The sequence below is a fragment of the Hyperoodon ampullatus genome (genome assembly GCF_949752795.1).
Source record: "Hyperoodon ampullatus genome assembly, chromosome: 3".
Lineage (NCBI taxonomy): Eukaryota > Metazoa > Chordata > Mammalia > Artiodactyla > Ziphiidae > Hyperoodon > Hyperoodon ampullatus.
Genome location: NC_136916.1, coordinates 70,771,588 through 70,788,550, shown reverse-complemented (window position 1 = coordinate 70,788,550; position 16,963 = coordinate 70,771,588). Strand labels below are relative to the sequence as shown.

The following is a 16,963-nucleotide window of genomic DNA, read 5'->3' as shown; positions in this document are numbered from 1 at the left end:
CTAGCAACAGATATAGCTACATATTAGGAAGTCAGTAATTCAATGGTGGTTGAAGAAGATGGAGCTTATTACTGTCTCCTGGATGACAGAAGACTACTGTCCAGCAGCCTCGGCCACAGTGGAGCCCAGCACACTAAGCACGACCCCAGGCCAACTTAGGAAGAAGGCCCTTTGCAGGTGCTTCTGATGGCTGTGAGCAGCCTGGAGTCCAAGGCTTCTTCATGCTGCACAACCCAGGGACTCCATGGTGATCAGAATTCCCATCGCTTCTTGTCTGCTGAACTTTGTTTCAAGACAAGCATCTAATTTGAATAATCCCTCCTAAGGCCTGAATAGTTGTTAAATTTTGCATCATTTCCTTAAGGACTGTGCATCTAATGGTGGTTTTTCCTTGCAGACTGTTGGTCTGGAGAGCCTTCTCGGCTCCTCTTCCGTGCTGCACGGTGCTCACTTGTCTCCCCCAGGGGAGTGTCCCCACGTCTGATACAGGTCCAGCCTCCAGGGAGGTTCGGGGACTTGGCAGCGCCACCTGCTGGTGAGGGATGGGAGAGACTGCAGGTAGCCCAGGAAAAGAGATGATACGATCCCCGGGATCCCCTGATATCAAACAGTTTGTTTTCCCTGCATATAGAATGCACACCGGGGTGAGAGTTGGCTCTGAAATAAAGCATCCTCACCAATCCGTAATAGTTGCCGTATTTTCTACAAAAGGTCTGTGACAGCCCCTCCTAGATGACGTAGGGATTGCCGCCCTGTCATACAGGACACCTCATCAGGATAGTTGAGGCCGGTGTTGAGCCCAGTCTGTGGGGGACGGCCTTAGCATGGTCGCCATGGAGACGGCTCTGCACATCCCCAGGGCCATGGTATCTGCTAAGGGGAGTGAGTGTGTGTTCATCTGTGGCCCCTTGGTTCAGGCTGAGGTAAGACAGGCAGCTCTTCTGGGGGTGGCCCCTCCTCAGGGATGCTGTCTCAGGACTACCTTTGCCCTCATGTGCCTGGAGGGGCCTTTAGGGTTCTCTGAGCAAGTGTTGGAGGGAGAAGCTGAGGAGTCTGCAGGCTGGGTCTGCACCCTTACCAGTAACTTTGCTCCTGTGTAACATGAGGACAGTGCCCCTCAGTGGGTCTGGTGTAAGACCTGAATGATAAAGCACATTTTCACTGCCTGGTCAGTGCCTGCTCAGCCACTGAATCACTGATGTGTGGCATTCATTTAGGAAAACGGAGGTAAAGCTTGGCTGGTTAGAAAGAAAAGGAAAAGCAAAATAGAATCTCAAAAGGGAAAGGGAAAGTAAGGACCAATCAACTTTAGTTCATTTCTTTCTATGAATTAAAGCATGGATGTGACCTAGTCCTGGGCATCCAGTGGTTAATAATCCAGAGAACATCATTGTCTACATATCTCATTTTGAATGGGACGTTCTGGAAAAAGCTGCAGAGGTTATTGCTTCACAGAATTTCAATTTGACAAATATTGACTCGTCACCCATGTTGGGCCCAGTGCAGTAAAGAACAGAGGAATCACAAGGGAGAGATGTCCTATAGCCATGGTCTGAGATACTCTGACTTTACGTATCTACACTTCTTGCATATTTAAAATTTGGGAGGTACTTGGTGATGCTGCCCTGTTCCAAGAACGGTCACTGTCACTGAATGACAATGACTTTAAGTCTCTGCTTGCCTTTCCCTAAAGGTGTCCAGAGCTCTGACCTATACCCTGTATTCCTACACATTTTCTGTGACTGAATAAGTAGACGGTCTCCTTTATCACATGCTCAAAGAGCCCAAAGGTGGGCACAGTAGCTAACAAGTTAGCTGGACATTGGTGTGCAAAAAGAGCTCCACAGTTTGTTTGGGCAGAGTTTAACCTTCTTCGTTCAGTTTAGAAAACCACTCACCTGAGTATGAATTGGAGTAGCCTTGACTGACATGTGACAAAGTCTGGAGTGGTTCAGGAAACAGCAATGAAGGTGGTGGTCATATCTCTCCCTGTGCTGGATGCCACGTGAAGGGCTCTATTGGTGTATGAGCCAGTAGCTTGGAACGTGTACTAACTGGAAAGGGACACGCTGGCCACCACTTTTGGAAATACCTCCTGGTGTGGCTGGTGGGTGCAAGCCTCCCACTAGGCTCTTTCTGGCTGCATAACTTGGCTTCCCCGAGACAGACTCTGCACTGCCTCTTCCTCACTCCTCCCCAGGACCCTTCACAGGACCCAGCTCACGGGGACCCCATGAAGATCCATCAAGCTGATTTGATTTTGTGTATCTCAACTCAAATGATTCTTCCTGCCCGTGCTGTTTCTAGGAGATGGAGCCAATGATGTCAGCATGATCCAGGTGGCAGACGTGGGCGTGGGACTCTCAGGCCAGGAGGGCATGCAGGTAAAGACCAAAGGGGTTGTCCTGGGTGACCAAGGGGTCTTCACACTGTGAGCTGTGCTGGCCTTCTTGTGGGCTCTGTGCCGCAGAGCTAAAGGGTTGGACTTCAGTACAACTGGTTCTCTCCTTCTGCTAAGCCAGTGGTAGGAGACCAGGTGGCAGGTGGCTGTTCATGTTTATGAAGCCATGTGCAGTGAATGTGTCTATTAGCGTATTTCTGTGAAAAGGTGGGATGGAGTGAGGCACGGTGAGTCATCGCCTTCCTCTGACTGTCAATGGTTCGTCCCTCGAGGGCATTTTTTACTGCTCCTGAACATTAGTGATACCATTTGAAGAATGGACTTTGCTGTAGGACTGTTGTGTCCTGGTGTCACTATAAAGATGGAGTGCAGCCATCCTTGCTCATGTGAAAATTTATTTCTGCATTTTTCATTTGCCACTGTGTTGGTTCCTGACACGTGATCCAGACGATGAACAAATGAGTTCATTAAAAATGTACTTCTTGGGCTTCCCTGGTGGCGCAGTGGTTGAGAGTCCGCCTGCCGATGCAGGGGACGTGGGTTCGTGCCCCAGTCCGGGAGGATCCCACATGCCGCGGAGCGGCTGGGCCCGTGAGCCATGGCCGCTGAGCCTGCGTGTCCGGAGCCTGTGCTCCGCAACGGGAGAGGCCACAGCAGTGAGAGGCCCGCGTACCGCAAAAAAAAAAAAAAAAAAATTGTACTTCTTGGGACTTCCCTGGCGGTCCAGTGGTTAAGATTTCGCCTTCCAATGCAGGGGGTGTGGGTTCGATCCCTGGTTGGGGAGCTAAGATCACACATGGCTCATGGCCAAAAAAACCAAAAACATAAAACAGAAGCAATATTGTAACAAATGCAATAAAGTCTTTAAAGAAAAAGGTCCACACCAAAAAAAAAATCTAAAAGAAAAAAGATGTAGTTCTTTTGGATGTAACATTACAACAATTGCCGACATTTGATTAACTTTCAGTCACAGTGTTTTTTAACTTGGGGGAGACTTTCAGGAACAATCTATCCAGTTGTCTTCCTTTAAAAATCAGCACGTTGGTCACTGGTCATTGGTCGATCTCATTGATGCATTCAGTCAGTAATTAGCTATTGAGCACTCATGTGCCATGCTTGTGCAGGCTTGTTGATTTTCTCACTTGACACTGAAATCGCAGTAAGATGGAAAGTCCTGAGCCAGAAGCAAGGTCGCTCCATCTTGGGCCCATCCTCAGCACCTTCTTACTCTCCTACTGCCGCTCCTCTGACTTGTGTTACCTTATTGTACATTTTCCTTCCTCCATGAAATTGAAAATAGAGCCCAGCTTGGACTCATCCGTGCCTCTTCATGGTGCCATGTACATGGGGGAAGCTCAAAAAACATCTGTTAAATGAATGAACAAAATAGTTAATTCCTTCTGATTTTTTCAGCATTGCCTCCTTTGCATTCATTTCCTAGAGTGAAAAGCTACCCAGGGCAGTGCTTGTAAACGACATATGCAGAGAAATGCACCCAGTGAATCCACTTTGTATCAGTGTCTCTAAGGTTGAGCATGTGGGTGAGGAGGGGCATGAGCTGCCCCCACTGCATGGCCTCAGGGCAGGAGCCAGAGGGGTCTATGAGCCATGAAAGAGGTGTGGGGATCAGCCAAGCTGTAGGGCTCCTATTGAGACTTGGCTTTGAGTGGACGTGACTTCTGCGTGGGGTGTTACTGGATGCTTCTGTATTGTTTAAAGCTATACTTCTTTCTTGAGGACACATTATGTAAGATGGCAGTAAGACTGGACACCTTTTCTTACTGCTCTAAGGGCTCAGGTTACCCAAGGGAATGTGGCCCTGTTTGCATGTTAGTCAGTCTGATAAGCAAAGGGACATTGTGCAGAGCTCTCTGGGAGATGCACTTTGTGGGGCGCTGTGGCTGCAGGGACCCAAGGAGTCCAAGCTGAGTCCCTGAGGAAGAGTGAGGGTGATTGCAGCTCCCCAGCTCAGCCAAGGTGGGAAGGGTGTCCAGGGCAGGGAGACAGAGGGAACCAAGGAGATTCTGTAGCTCTGAGGTGCTCAGTCTTTGTAGAGTCTTCTGGTCAACCACGTTTGTTGAGTGCCCCATGGGCCAAGCACTGACTGAGAACTAGGGCTGCAGGGTGATCACAACATCTACCGTCCTGACTCTCATGGGATGTTCAGAAAGACCAGAGAGGGAAGACAGAGAAGTATTTTAAACTTACACCAGTAGTCATAATTGTAGTGAGTGCTGTGAAAGAGAAACACTAGTTTCCCTGTTGAGGATGTGACGGGAGGCTCTAACCCAGCTGGGAGCGTTGGGGGGGCTCCCTTGACGGAGGAACAAGCAGTGTGTTTGGGGTGTGGAGGTGGAAAGTTGTGGCCAAAGGCTGGAGAAGCAGGTAGGGCCTGGAAGGAGGGGTCTATCTGCAGTTCTCAAGGGTCGGGGCTGCTTCTCAAAAGACCCCCTGGGCCTCTCCTTAACTCTGTTTAACGGCAACCCTTTGAGTTTTTAGACTGACTCCATTAAGGACAGGGACCCTGTGTGATGGTGTCTGTCTCCACGTCTATGCCTGGCAACTGGAGGGTCTTAATACATGATTTTTGAGAGGATGAATCATGGAATAAATGAAGGAAGGAAGAAAAGATGCACAAAACCCTTGACTCCTACATGTTGACAGGAAGAGGGGTAAAGACACTATTTGCTTTCAGATCCTTGTGTTTGGGTTCAGAAAGCAGACATTCTAAGTCTTCATTCTTTTCTGTCATGCATAACGATGTTATTCTGTTGCACAGATGGGACAACATCATAACCTACTCTTTTCCACGTGTTGTTTAAGGAAGTCCATAAAATTTGAAAAGCAGACAACATTTTTGTGTGGAATAACCCTCAAAGATAAGCAGAAATGCATGGAAAAGAAAAGGCAAAAACCTTAAAAATCCATCAATTACATATATTTGAAATCTTAAATGAGTCCTCTAGGGCAATATCCCTAAACTAGAGTGTTGTTGAGATTGGAATTTTCTTAAATGCAGGCATTCATCAGGGAGACGGTGGTACAGCCAACTCAGACTGGATTTCTCCGTCCATGTTGCGCCTTGTGTTTGGGGGGAGATGAGACAGACCTTAGGCTCAGTGAAGCGGCACCAGTAACGGGAACTCTCTCCCTTTCAAGGCAGTGATGGCCAGCGACTTTGCGGTGCCCAAATTCCGATACCTCGAGAGGCTCTTGATCGTTCATGGACATTGGTGCTATTCCCGACTTGCCAACATGGTGCTGTACTTCTTCTACAAAAACACAGTACGTATTTGCTGCCAGTGTCGAGGATTTTTGACGTGAAAGGCCTGAGATTCACAGGACCATCTCCTGAACGTGGCTGGAGGGCTACCCCACAGCCTCCCATTGGTCCCACCCTCCTTGACCTTTGTGGATTTTCCCCAGGCCTGGCCTGGTTTACCCTGCAGGCTCAGAAGTCTTAACTTACCTGCACCTCTGAGGATGGAAACAGGTAGATCCAAGGAGAACATCCACTTGGAGCTTTATATTAAGTAGAGTGACCACAAGGTCCAGGGGTTTGCATGAGGTCATCAGCCAGTGAGTGGCTGAGGCTGCATTCAGCCCCCATCCATCTGACTCCAGCTTCCAAGCCCTTGACCACTCTGTCCCTTGGTCTCTAAGGAGTGGTCTGCCGAGGTGCCCACAGACAGGAGTGCTCTGATTGGTGCTCTCTCCAGAGCAGGCAGGGGATCAGAAGATAAGCAGGAGTGTGATTGGCAGTCCTGGGTCAGCATGAGAGGACTCAGCCAGGCTTTGATCCTGATACTGAGCAGTCTCCGAGAAGCCTTTCCTCGTTTCCCCTGGCCGACATGAATATACATACTCCTATGGCTGCATTGTTGCTTCTGTATTTGTCAACCATAGGCATCGTCACATTTTACCATAGTTTTCTATTTACGGTACTTCCGCACTAGACATTGACGCTCTACTACAACTTACTACACTCTACAACAACACCTAGTCCACTGCACCATCTCCATAAATATGCAAATAAAATAATTTCACTTGTAAATCCAGGATTAAGATGGACTATCCAGGGACTTCCCTGGTGGTGCAGTGGTTAAGAATCCACCTGTCAATGCAAAGGACACGGGTTCGAGCCCTGGTCTGGGAAGATCCCACATGCTGCGGAGCAACTAAGCCTGTGCGCCACAACTACTGAGCCTGTGCTCTAGAGCCCGCGAGCCACAACTACTAAGCCCGCATGCCACAACTGCTGGAGCCCGCGAGCCACAACTACTGAGCCCACATGCCACAACTACCGAAGCCTGCGTGCCTAGAGCCCATGCTCTGCAACAAGAGGAGCCACCGCAATGAGAAGTCTGTGCACTGCAACGAAGAGTAGCCCCTGCTTACCGCAACTAGAGAAAGCCCGCACGCAGCAACAAAGACCCAGTGCAGCCCCAAAATTAATTAATTTTTTAAAAAAAGAAAAGATTGTTCAGAACCAGTGAATGAAGTATGTGAAGTGATAAGTTTGATTGTGACCTAAACTGATTTCATAGAAAATTGTTTATTCAGATACAGATGGGCTTTGATATAGCAATTGATGGCATTGAAGCTTTGGGGTCCAGATTTAATAAAGTAGAAACAATCAGGAAAAAAATGTGCCCACCCTGGGCCAGTGGGAAGGGGATGCCAGCAGGCACCCTCTCTAGCCAGCTCAGTCTGTATTTGACCCTTCAGTTAAGGCATTCCCAGACCTGTCTGGCTCAAGACAGTTCTGTCTCTCCAGGGACTCTGATCCAAGGCCCTGGTCCATTTCCTCTTGACCCTAACATTTAAATCTTAGTTCTTTCACTACTATGTCCTTGGCAGACAGCTGTATGGCAGCCATAGTCCTCCAGGCTGGACCACATGGCCATTTCAGGACCCTACCCTACTTGTAAGTGAGGTATAGACGTTCTGCTGAGAAGTTGCTGGATTGCTATTTGTCCGTCTTGCCTCTGATAGCTTGTGGTTGAATGTACAAACAAGGAGACAAAGTAAATAAACTCTTGGGGTAACTGACTCTGCAGAGTAGTCCAATAAACCTACCCTGCTGAAATCCACAGCTCCAAAGTCAAGATCATCCTGTAGTCTTCTGAAACAAAATCAAATAAATTAAAAGGTTTATTTGTTTATTTCTGATTCCATTTTAAATCTCCATGTTCACTCTGAACTACCATCTGGACAGCTCTTGTGCATGTTCTTATAGTTCGTTCCAGAGGCTTAGACCCACCTTTCTTTTCCCATCTCCCACCTCCTCACTCTCATCTCACCCATTTTTCTGAAATGTCTTCTAGCAAATTAATACAGATATTCAGGACCAATCATGGCATGTCTAATTTTATAAGTTGGGTCCTGGAAATAAATTGAGATTGGGTTCTGCCTGGGACTCGATCCACACAAGGATGTGCCATGCTGTCCCTGTCCTTGTCAGATCACTCCCTTTTTTTCTGACTGCCTGGCATTGCTTCCCTAGCACCCCTCCTCCCCACCAAGCACACAGTTGCAAACCTGGAGGGTCCCAGCTCCCAAGGGGGTAGGAGGGTGCTTTGAGTAAAGGTGAGCGGGGCTGGGCAGGGTGGAATCCTAGCCCCGTTTCTTTAATTCATTAGCTGTGCAATCTGGAGTGAGTTATTTGCCTTCTGTGGATTTTGTTTTCTTTATCTGAAAACAAAACAAAATGGAACACGTGAATTGAACTCTGCTCTCTGTAATTCCTAATGAAAATTTCTCAGATTGAGGGGATGGCATTCAATATTTCAGTTGCAGACGAGGCCCAGAGTGGCCGCCTGCAATAGTCACTGGCTCCTGCCTGCCACGGTGAATCTGTCCTCACGGAGGGGACAAGGAAGGAGAAGGGGTGCCTGTTTTTATTCTGTATAAGATGCAAGGCCTCTGTTACAAGTATTTAATCTACTTGAGAAATTCGAGGATAATCACTCTGCCTCCCAAAGTGAGAAATTCATTAGTTTTAGGAATAAGGTGACCTTCCTTCCAGTAAGGAGCAGAGAAGAAAACTTTCCATAGCAACAGTGGTTTGGGGAGAAGGCTTTTGGGTACTGCAGTAAAAAAAAAAAAAAAAAAAAGTCTCAGGTATCTAAGTACTTTTCCTCCTCTTTGTCTGACTCCACTTGCTCACTGATGACTCATTAGGCTGTGCCTGAGGAGGTGGGAGAAAGAAAAGCAGGCGTGGGTGTGAAAAAGGGAAGAAAGTCAATGAAAAAGCCAAGTTTTGTCAGTTTTCAGGGTGGAGGGGAAAAGTTGCATTAAGTCATAGATTGAAACAAGTCCTGGAGGATTTGTGTCATTAGAGGTGATATCAGTGTAGACTATCATTTTTTCTGATCTTTGGAACAAGCCATTTTCAGGTCAAGAAACCCGAGCTCAGAGAGGTTAAATGACTGTGTCAAGGTCAGAAATGTGCACAGCGGCAGCTCCAGAACCCACACCCAGGCCGTTGTATGCGGTGCACAGCAGAGAATGTTCTTCCACCATGGCTCCTCCAGGCCACGAGTGGTTGAACAAGTTGGGTTTGTTACTCATACAATGACCATAGCCCAGTCGTTTGACATCTTGGACCTCAGTTTACTTTGCTCTAAATGGGGTGAGCACACTGGCCCTGCTTGAGCCTCAAACAAAGGAAATAACAGTCCTGCTGACAGTAACGACCACAAACCACTGATGAGCATCTCAGCGTGCAGGAAGCTCTTGTGAGTACTTGAAGGTGCATTAGTCATTAATCTTCACCACAACCCCACAGCTAAGTACCATTGGTGTGCCTATTTCACGGACAAGGTCACTGAGGCAGACAGGGGCTAAATGGTCTGTGCCAGGTTGCACAGCTAATAAGCGTAGGAATGCTTTGCAATTGCTAACCTGCCATGCGCCCCATATAACATCAGGCCACAGATGTTCAGTGATCAAGTAATAGTGGGAAGAGGTCCACCCAGCTCCTACTATGCATGGGAGGAGGCTCTTCCACCTCTCTGGACCTCACTTTCCTGTTCAGGGTAGCTGTAGGGACCAGCAATAATGCCTGCAGCTCACCCACCAACAGAGTGCCCAGCAGATGCCAGGGCTCAGTCAAGGCAGTGATGTTGGTGTCACCATCAACTTTACCGCCATGCTTGTGTGTGTCCTCCCCTCCATGCGAGTCAATAATTGCACACTGTTCCTCATTAAAAGAGGGAAGCAGGATCCAGGGTGTAGCCCAAGTAGGTTTGGTTTAGTGCCACAGAGAGGAGCACAAGGAAAGAAGCCTCATGATGGCTGAGGTATCTAGCCAGCCCTCTTGAGATGGGAGCCACCCTAGACCCTGCCAGACCTTTGTTTTGTTTTCTCTTATCTGTGGCATTTGGGTCCAAGACTCTATCCCTTCAAGGGCTGTTGGTGGGAATTCCCAGCTCCCAATGCTGGTCTTTGATGCTCGAGGGTTCGAGGATGGAGGGGGAGGGGGAGGGAGAGACAGAGGGCACCAAAGTGAGGGCTGTCTTTGGAGACAATTTCTGCCTATAAATTCAGTCTTTACAGTCAGACTCTGCAAAGCCCTCAGCTCCCTTGGACAAGATTCTGCAGGGCAGCTGAGAATTGCTTGTTCCCACTCTTCCCTTGATCGCAGATGTTCGTGGGCCTCCTGTTTTGGTTCCAGTTTTACTGTGGCTTCTCTGCGTCCGCCATGATTGACCAGTGGTATCTGATCTTCTTTAATCTGCTCTTCTCATCGCTTCCCCAGCTTGTGACTGGGGTGCTGGACAAGGATGTGCCGGCTGACGTGCTGCTGACCAAGCCGCAGCTCTACAAGAGCGGCCAGAACATGGAGGTGAAGCCCCCCTTCTCCCCACCCCATCTCCTGGCCCTCCACGCTCCACATCCAGCTCCTGGAAAGTTCAGGTCCCCACACCTGCCTTTAAATGGACACCCTGGGCAGACAGAGAAAAACAAATATGATATCACTCACGTGGAGCCCAATTTTAAAAAATGATATAAATGTACTTACTTACAAAACAGAAACAGACTCTCAGATTTCGAAGACAAACTTATAGTTACCAAAGGGGAAACATTGGTGGAGAGGGATAAATTAGGAGCTTGGGATTAATATACACATACTACCATATATAAAATAGAGAACCAACAAGGACCTACTGTATAGCACAGGGAACTCTACTCAAAATTCTGTAATAACCTATATGGGTAAAGAATCTGAAAAAAGAATATATATACGTATAAATAAATCACTTTGCTGAACACCTGAAACTAACACAACATCACACATCAACTGTACTCCAATAAAATTTTTAAAATAAAATCTTCCAAGAAAAAAAATGGACACTGTGGAACAAACAGTTAAAATTCTAGAATCTGACCACTGGGAGGAAAACAATGAATTCTGTCTCTTGACTGCAATGCATTTATTTAAGTAGAGAGTTGATTGGTTGTGGTGATGGTATCAGGGGTGTATGTATGTGCCCAAACCCATCGAAATGTGTACATTAAAAGTGTGTGGTTTTTGTATATCAATTTACCTAAAGCTTTTTGAAAAAAAAAAAAAAAAAAGATTTTTTAAAAAGCGTACGAGGTGAAAACTGTCTTTACACCAGGAGTCTCAAGGAGCCCAAGGAAAGCCCGTTTGGAATCTAAGTCACGTGGGATGACTGCAGGCAGAGCAGAGATTTTTCTAAAACACCCCCAAAGAAATGTGATTTCCTTTGAATGGGGATTAATGGGAAAATAAACCCTTAGGGAAACCCTGGGAAGAACAAGTGAACACAAACAGATGATGTATAAAATACATGTTTACGTCAATACATCACATAGATTGACATGCTAATTACCAGCTGTTCCTAGCTGGCCATTAAAGAAAGCCCTGTGAGTGCTTCTCTTGGGCTGGTTTATACGAGTGCCCAGGGAACGGATCCCCGCATCTCCCAAATGGTGTCTCATTCGGAACTGATTTACTGAAGAGTTGACTTCCCCACAGGCAGCCTTGGGTAGGTAGGGGCTGTTGAGGGTCAGGTAGATGAGGAGGGCCTCTGCTTGTCACCTGTCACCTGGGGGAGCTCTTGCACTCAGCCAGGCCTCACGTCCTAGGTGGCCACAGCGAGTTTGTCCTGGGGACAAACGGGAAGGGCCTGGCTTTCGTTAAGTGCTCAGTTAACGCTCATCCTGCCTGCTCTGTGCGGCCTGCGGGCCAGTGCTGGCACCAGCAGCTCAGAACTCAGCAGTGCCAAATACAGATTGGGGCATCTAGATAAGGAAGACTTGATTAGTCCGTTTCAAAGCACTTTTTGCCCATGGTAGGCAGCTTTTTGATTTTAACATTAGGAAACACCCATGATCTAATTTTAAAATAACTCACTTTTAAGAAATATTCTAGCTGGTCCACCAATGGAGGGAAGCAAAGCCCTGACAAAGTAGACGGCTCAGGTCGGGGCAGATGCCGGAATTTCATGCACTAGTCCCTGTCTAGGGAAATTCCTTATGGGATTTAGAAAGTGTTTTCATCTTTCTGCTGTTGATCGAGAATGCTGTAGCAGGCCTTGTGGGCACAGATGCTCACAGTGACTTACTCAGCCCCATGTGCCCCTGCAGGCCTTTCTGTAGTGTTTTTCCACCAGCCCTCCACACCCCAGGATCTCCCTCTCCAAGGTCCTGAATTAGCAGGTGTCCCTGGGCTGCTTGACTTGTGCCTTCATGGCCCCCGTAGGTGACGGAAAACCATTTGAAGAGATGAGACCTTTCCTGTAATCTCCGTGCTTGTTTTTGTGTCTCAGGAATATCGGCCTCGTACGTTCTGGTTGAACATGGCTGATGCTGCCTTCCAGAGCCTCGTGTGTTTTTTCATTCCCTACCTGGTAAGTTGGCACCTGGCCCAGCCTTTCCCACCAGCTTTATCTGGCGACACACAGACACAGGACCTCGCTGTCTTTCAGGCCTACCACGACTCAGACACAGACATGTTCACCTGGGGGACCCCCATCACCGCCATCGCGCTGTTCACCTTCCTCCTGCACCTGGGTATAGAAACCAAGACCTGGGTGAGAGTTGTGGGCCTGATCCAGAAGGGGGCTGTTCTGCGATCTGCTTACTTCCGTGCACATTCTGTGAGATTGAGCAGAGTTTTGAGTTGGGGGCTGGGGGGACTGCAAAGCTGGCCTCACTGTGATGAGAACAAAAGCAGATGCACAGGCCGGCCATGCACACGCAAGCCCAGGGTGTGGGAACAACACTCATCCCGGGCAGCGCTGGGCTCCTGCCTGCCTGAGCCCCTCCACCCCAGCTCTCCTTCCCCCTCCTTCCCTTGGCACCTGACTTCCATCTCCCCATTTGTGTTCAGGCCGGTCCACCAGTTCTCAAGGCTCCATGCCCCACCGACCACCCTGTTCCCACTCCGCCCTCTTACATCCTCCGCTTGCAGAGGACCAGTGCATTTTTGTTGAGATAAAAGCCCTGTCTTTCTTTTTCCCCCTCAGACCTGGCTCAACTGGATGGCTTGTGGCTTCAGTATCCTTTTATTTTTCACTGTGGCTTTGATTTATAATGCTTCCTGTGCAATGTGCTACCCTCCATCCAACCCCTATTGGACCATGCAGACGTTAATGGGCGACCCTGTGTTTTACTTCATTTGTCTCATAGCACCCGTCGCCGCGCTGCTGCCCAGGTGGGTATCAGGGACAGTGGCCTTTGGGTCCCACGTGGGCTCTGACAGCATTCTCCTTTGTTGTGTTCCTGTACTGTTCGAGTCTCAGAAGCTCAAAGGCCCCACTGCAGCAGTAGCTGACTGTGTTCTATATGTTCTTTCCAGATTGTTTTTCAAAGCCCTGCAGGGGAGCCTTTTCCCCACCCAACTGCAGCTGGGACGCCAGTTGGTTAGAAGGTCCCCCAGGAAACTCAGGGCTCCCAAAGAGACCTTTGCTCAGGGACACCTCCCAGGAGAACCGAGGACGGAACCGTCAGAACAGAGGAACATCAGTGCCTTGGGGTCCTTCTCCCAGGATTGTAGCTCGCAGGTGTTTTGGCACGCACAGCAGTCAGCCTGCTCCCCAGAGGGCAGCGGGGAGACCAGCTTGGTGGACATGGGCGTGTCTCTGAGGGAGGACACCCTGCTGGAAGGTCTGGGCAGCCAGACCCCAGGGTCCTCCTCACCAGGGGAGGTGATCCCAGAAGGCTGTCCAGGGGACTCCAAGATGAAACCCACAAGTGCCAGCAGGGCAGCTGCCCTGTCGTCCATCTTCAGCCTGCCCAGCCTCAGCTCACTCAACTGGATTTCCTCCCTCTCTCTGGTCAGCGGGCTGGGAAGCGTCCTACAGTTCTCCCGAAGTGGTTTACAGATGGACAAGCGGGACGGCGAGTTCCTACCCAGCCCCCCACAGCCAGACCAGGACCTGCGAGGCTTGAGTGGGCAGACCACGGACTACTTCTAGGACCTCCTTCCAGGGACTACAGCTGGCGGTGGCAGCAGTGAAAACCTCGAAATGCCTTTTTTTTATAACATAGATGTTAATACTATTTATGTTTATTATTTGCACAGAAGAGTTCTAGTAAGATGTATTTTATATATTTCCAAGGCCAACACAGGAAATGAAAGGTACCAAAAAAGAAAGTTTATTTTTTAAAATTTCTAACTAGAGTATATTGAAAAGAAAAATAAGAGCTTTATCGTATATAAAAGTTTAAGGAAGAGCGACACTTGAGAGGTGGGTTTAGATTTATTTTTTCATCTCATTTTATAAGAAAATGCAGTCTGATTGGTTTTCTTCAACATGTGTGATGTTTGCCTTCCCCTAGTGGAAATGCGTGTGAGCACAGTGAACCCTGGGTGGGTGTGGACGGTGTGAGGGGAGGTGACAGGCACGCACACGGCCCTAGCAGAGATCCCCACTGTCTGTCTCTCAGTCCCACCACTGGGAGGGTGGGCTCTGCTTCACCAGGAAAGGGAAAGTGAGAACTCTGGGAAAACACACATACACACACACACACACGAAATTCATTCCAACATTCTACTCTATGCAGGCATTTGGTAAAGACCACCTGTAGGTATTATACTTCCTATGTAGGGTCTCGCCTGTTAAAATCATAACAAGCAATAAACAACCTTCACTTTGCAAAGAGAACGTTTCGGGTTGCCACTGTTGTGTGGTATTATTAATATGTGACCTAATGTTACCGAATGCAAGTTCATGTGCTTGATGCACAGTGAGGCCAAACAAAGCAAAACATCAGAGTTTGGATCAGAGAAAAGTTCATTGCAGGGCCAAGCAAGAACAGGTAGCCCATGCTCAAAAATACCCCAAACTCCCCAAAGGGTTTCAGCAAAGCATTTTTAAAGGCCAGGTGAGAGAGGGACATTCCAGGGTCTGTGATCAGCTGTGCACAATTCTCTGATGGTGATCAATCCTTAGGGCTCATGATCATCAAGCATTAATTTCTTCCTTCTGGTGGTGGTACCAGCATCTGGAAAACTCAGGAAATATGCATCAGATACTATCATCTAGGTACTTCAGAGAGGAGCTATAGCAGAGAATATGTGGGAGGGGTCTGTCCTGGGAAGACCCCGTAGGGTCCTGCTCGGTTACACTGACAGAACATATTCTGAGTACTCCAGGGCACTTCCTCATGGCAAGTCATTTTAGACCCTGTGGAGGAAACAGCTGGGTGACATGCAAGCTGCACATTGGGACACTGTGACATGGGCTACACCAGCTCCCTGCACCAAGAGGCTGGGCTCTTTAGATTTTTGTCTTATGAGTCATTACTTCTGTCTCTAAACAGAGAAAAGGAGAAGGAAAAGATTATAAGAATCCAAGGCAGTTGTATAGCATTTACTCTTCAGAACCCTCTCTTTGACTTTGCCAGCCATTGTGAGTTGCCTGCTTGCTCAGCCTGGAGATGTGAAGTGAGCAGGGTGTGCTCCTGCTTAGGACTCCTGTGGCTGCCTGTCCCCAGAGCAGCGATGTGCAGAGGTCGGAGGATCTCAGGACTAAGCAGTTTCTGAGCACAGCATGCCAGCAATAATGGCTGGTTACCTAGCATGTGTGGCTCATTGCATGTGACAGAAGATGGACCTCCTCTAGTCAGATGGAAAGGGAAGGCAGGCCTCATGTCTGCAAGGCCAGAGAGAAGGTGGGCTCCAGGGAAGTTGAACATGCAACTCAGACCTGGGCTTTCCCCTTTCTCCCTGCACTCAGCTTTCTGGGATCAGCTTGATCCCAAGGCTGGCTCTGTTCTTGGTAATGACATGACTGGAACCATCCCAGGACATGTGCTCACATCGTGCTCCAGAGGAGAAAGAGGGTGCCACTCTCCACATCCTGAGCAGAGTCTTGGTTTCCTTGACCTCATGCAGTTGCAGGACAGCCTTAAACCAGTTACTGGCAAATTGTGAGAATGTCCTGATGGGCTCCAGGGTGGAGCTGAGAGAGAGGTCAGCTTCCCTCCATGTACCTGGGCTGCATGAGTGGATACTCAGGAATATCTGGGTCCTGTTAGTGGGGCAAGAGAGAAGAAGGAGTCGAAGGGCTTCAGCAGCCAGCAATGCCCAGGACTGAAAGTGGTGCTGTCCTAGCCCGCCCCCTCCCCCCACGCCTGAGATTACCTCATGTTTTCTTGGAGCAACACATATAAAAAGAATTTCCCTGGGAAGATACACAACTCTACCATTTCCTGAATTAAGGTAATGGTTGTTAGTACAAAGTACAAGAAGAACTAGACACCTATTTACCTGAGAATCTGAGAATTCAAAATGCCCCAGCTTCCAGATTTTACTGCACTCACAATCTACCTTCTTTCCAAAGACATCTTTCTTCCATAGATACTTCCTCTTGGGAAATGGAATGATCCAGGAAGTGGCTTTGTGAATATGCCTACCAAGGCCATTTCAGAGAAAAAAGCATCATAAAGGGCATTGGCAGTTAGCTGCCCAAAGGATGAAGAATATTTATAGAAGCCTACAATAATATTATCACAAGCAGCTAAGTTTCATCTCAAATGAACATACTACAGAGATGAACTCCATGATTATCTCAAAAGAACCCTGGGAAGTACATGTCATGTCACTCAATCCTAATTACAAATCCAAAATAAAGAAGGCTGCCTCTGCTCTTGGTGACAAAATGGATGGACTAAGTATTTGACATTATACAAAACCAATTTTAAGTTCTTGGAGGTCAGATCTTGTGTCCTCTTCACCTTACACCCTTGGCAGTAGCATAGAACCTAGCTCTTAGAATGCACTCAGGAAATGTGTGGTGACCCCAAGAACTAATGTTTATGCTGAAACACTAAAGGCATTCCTGTTAGAGATAAAGGAAAGTTGCTTGTTATAACCCAGTATTATTTAATATTTTTTGGAACTTCTGGGTAATGCAATAAGACATGAACTTTTAAAAAGAATGAATATTGGAATTAGAGACCAAATAATCATTACTTACACATATTGAAACCGTGCACCTCAGATGGGACTTGAACCCATGGGCCAGACTCAAACCCAGCCAAAACCCAGGTTGGGACTTGAACCCACTGTCTTTTAATTGAAAT

At 48.0% G+C, this 16,963-nt stretch overlaps 1 protein-coding gene across 1 annotated transcript in view; it reads left to right on the top strand.

Annotated features, from left to right (window-relative positions):
* The window catches only part of ATP10A (ATPase phospholipid transporting 10A (putative)), a gene marked incomplete at both ends in the record, with an annotated part of 181,504 nt that extends 167,653 nt beyond the window's left edge, over positions 1-13,851 (top strand). The window contains 7 exons of the mRNA XM_079699094.1: positions 2,308-2,384; positions 5,561-5,686; positions 10,164-10,250; positions 12,202-12,282; positions 12,361-12,465; positions 13,021-13,088; positions 13,233-13,851. Coding sequence (XP_079555220.1) covers positions 2,308-2,384; positions 5,561-5,686; positions 10,164-10,250; positions 12,202-12,282; positions 12,361-12,465; positions 13,021-13,088; positions 13,233-13,851 — 1,163 coding nt within the window. The remainder of the gene's footprint in view (positions 1-2,307; positions 2,385-5,560; positions 5,687-10,163; positions 10,251-12,201; positions 12,283-12,360; positions 12,466-13,020; positions 13,089-13,232) is intronic.
* Positions 13,852-16,963: the final 3,112 nt, after the last annotated feature.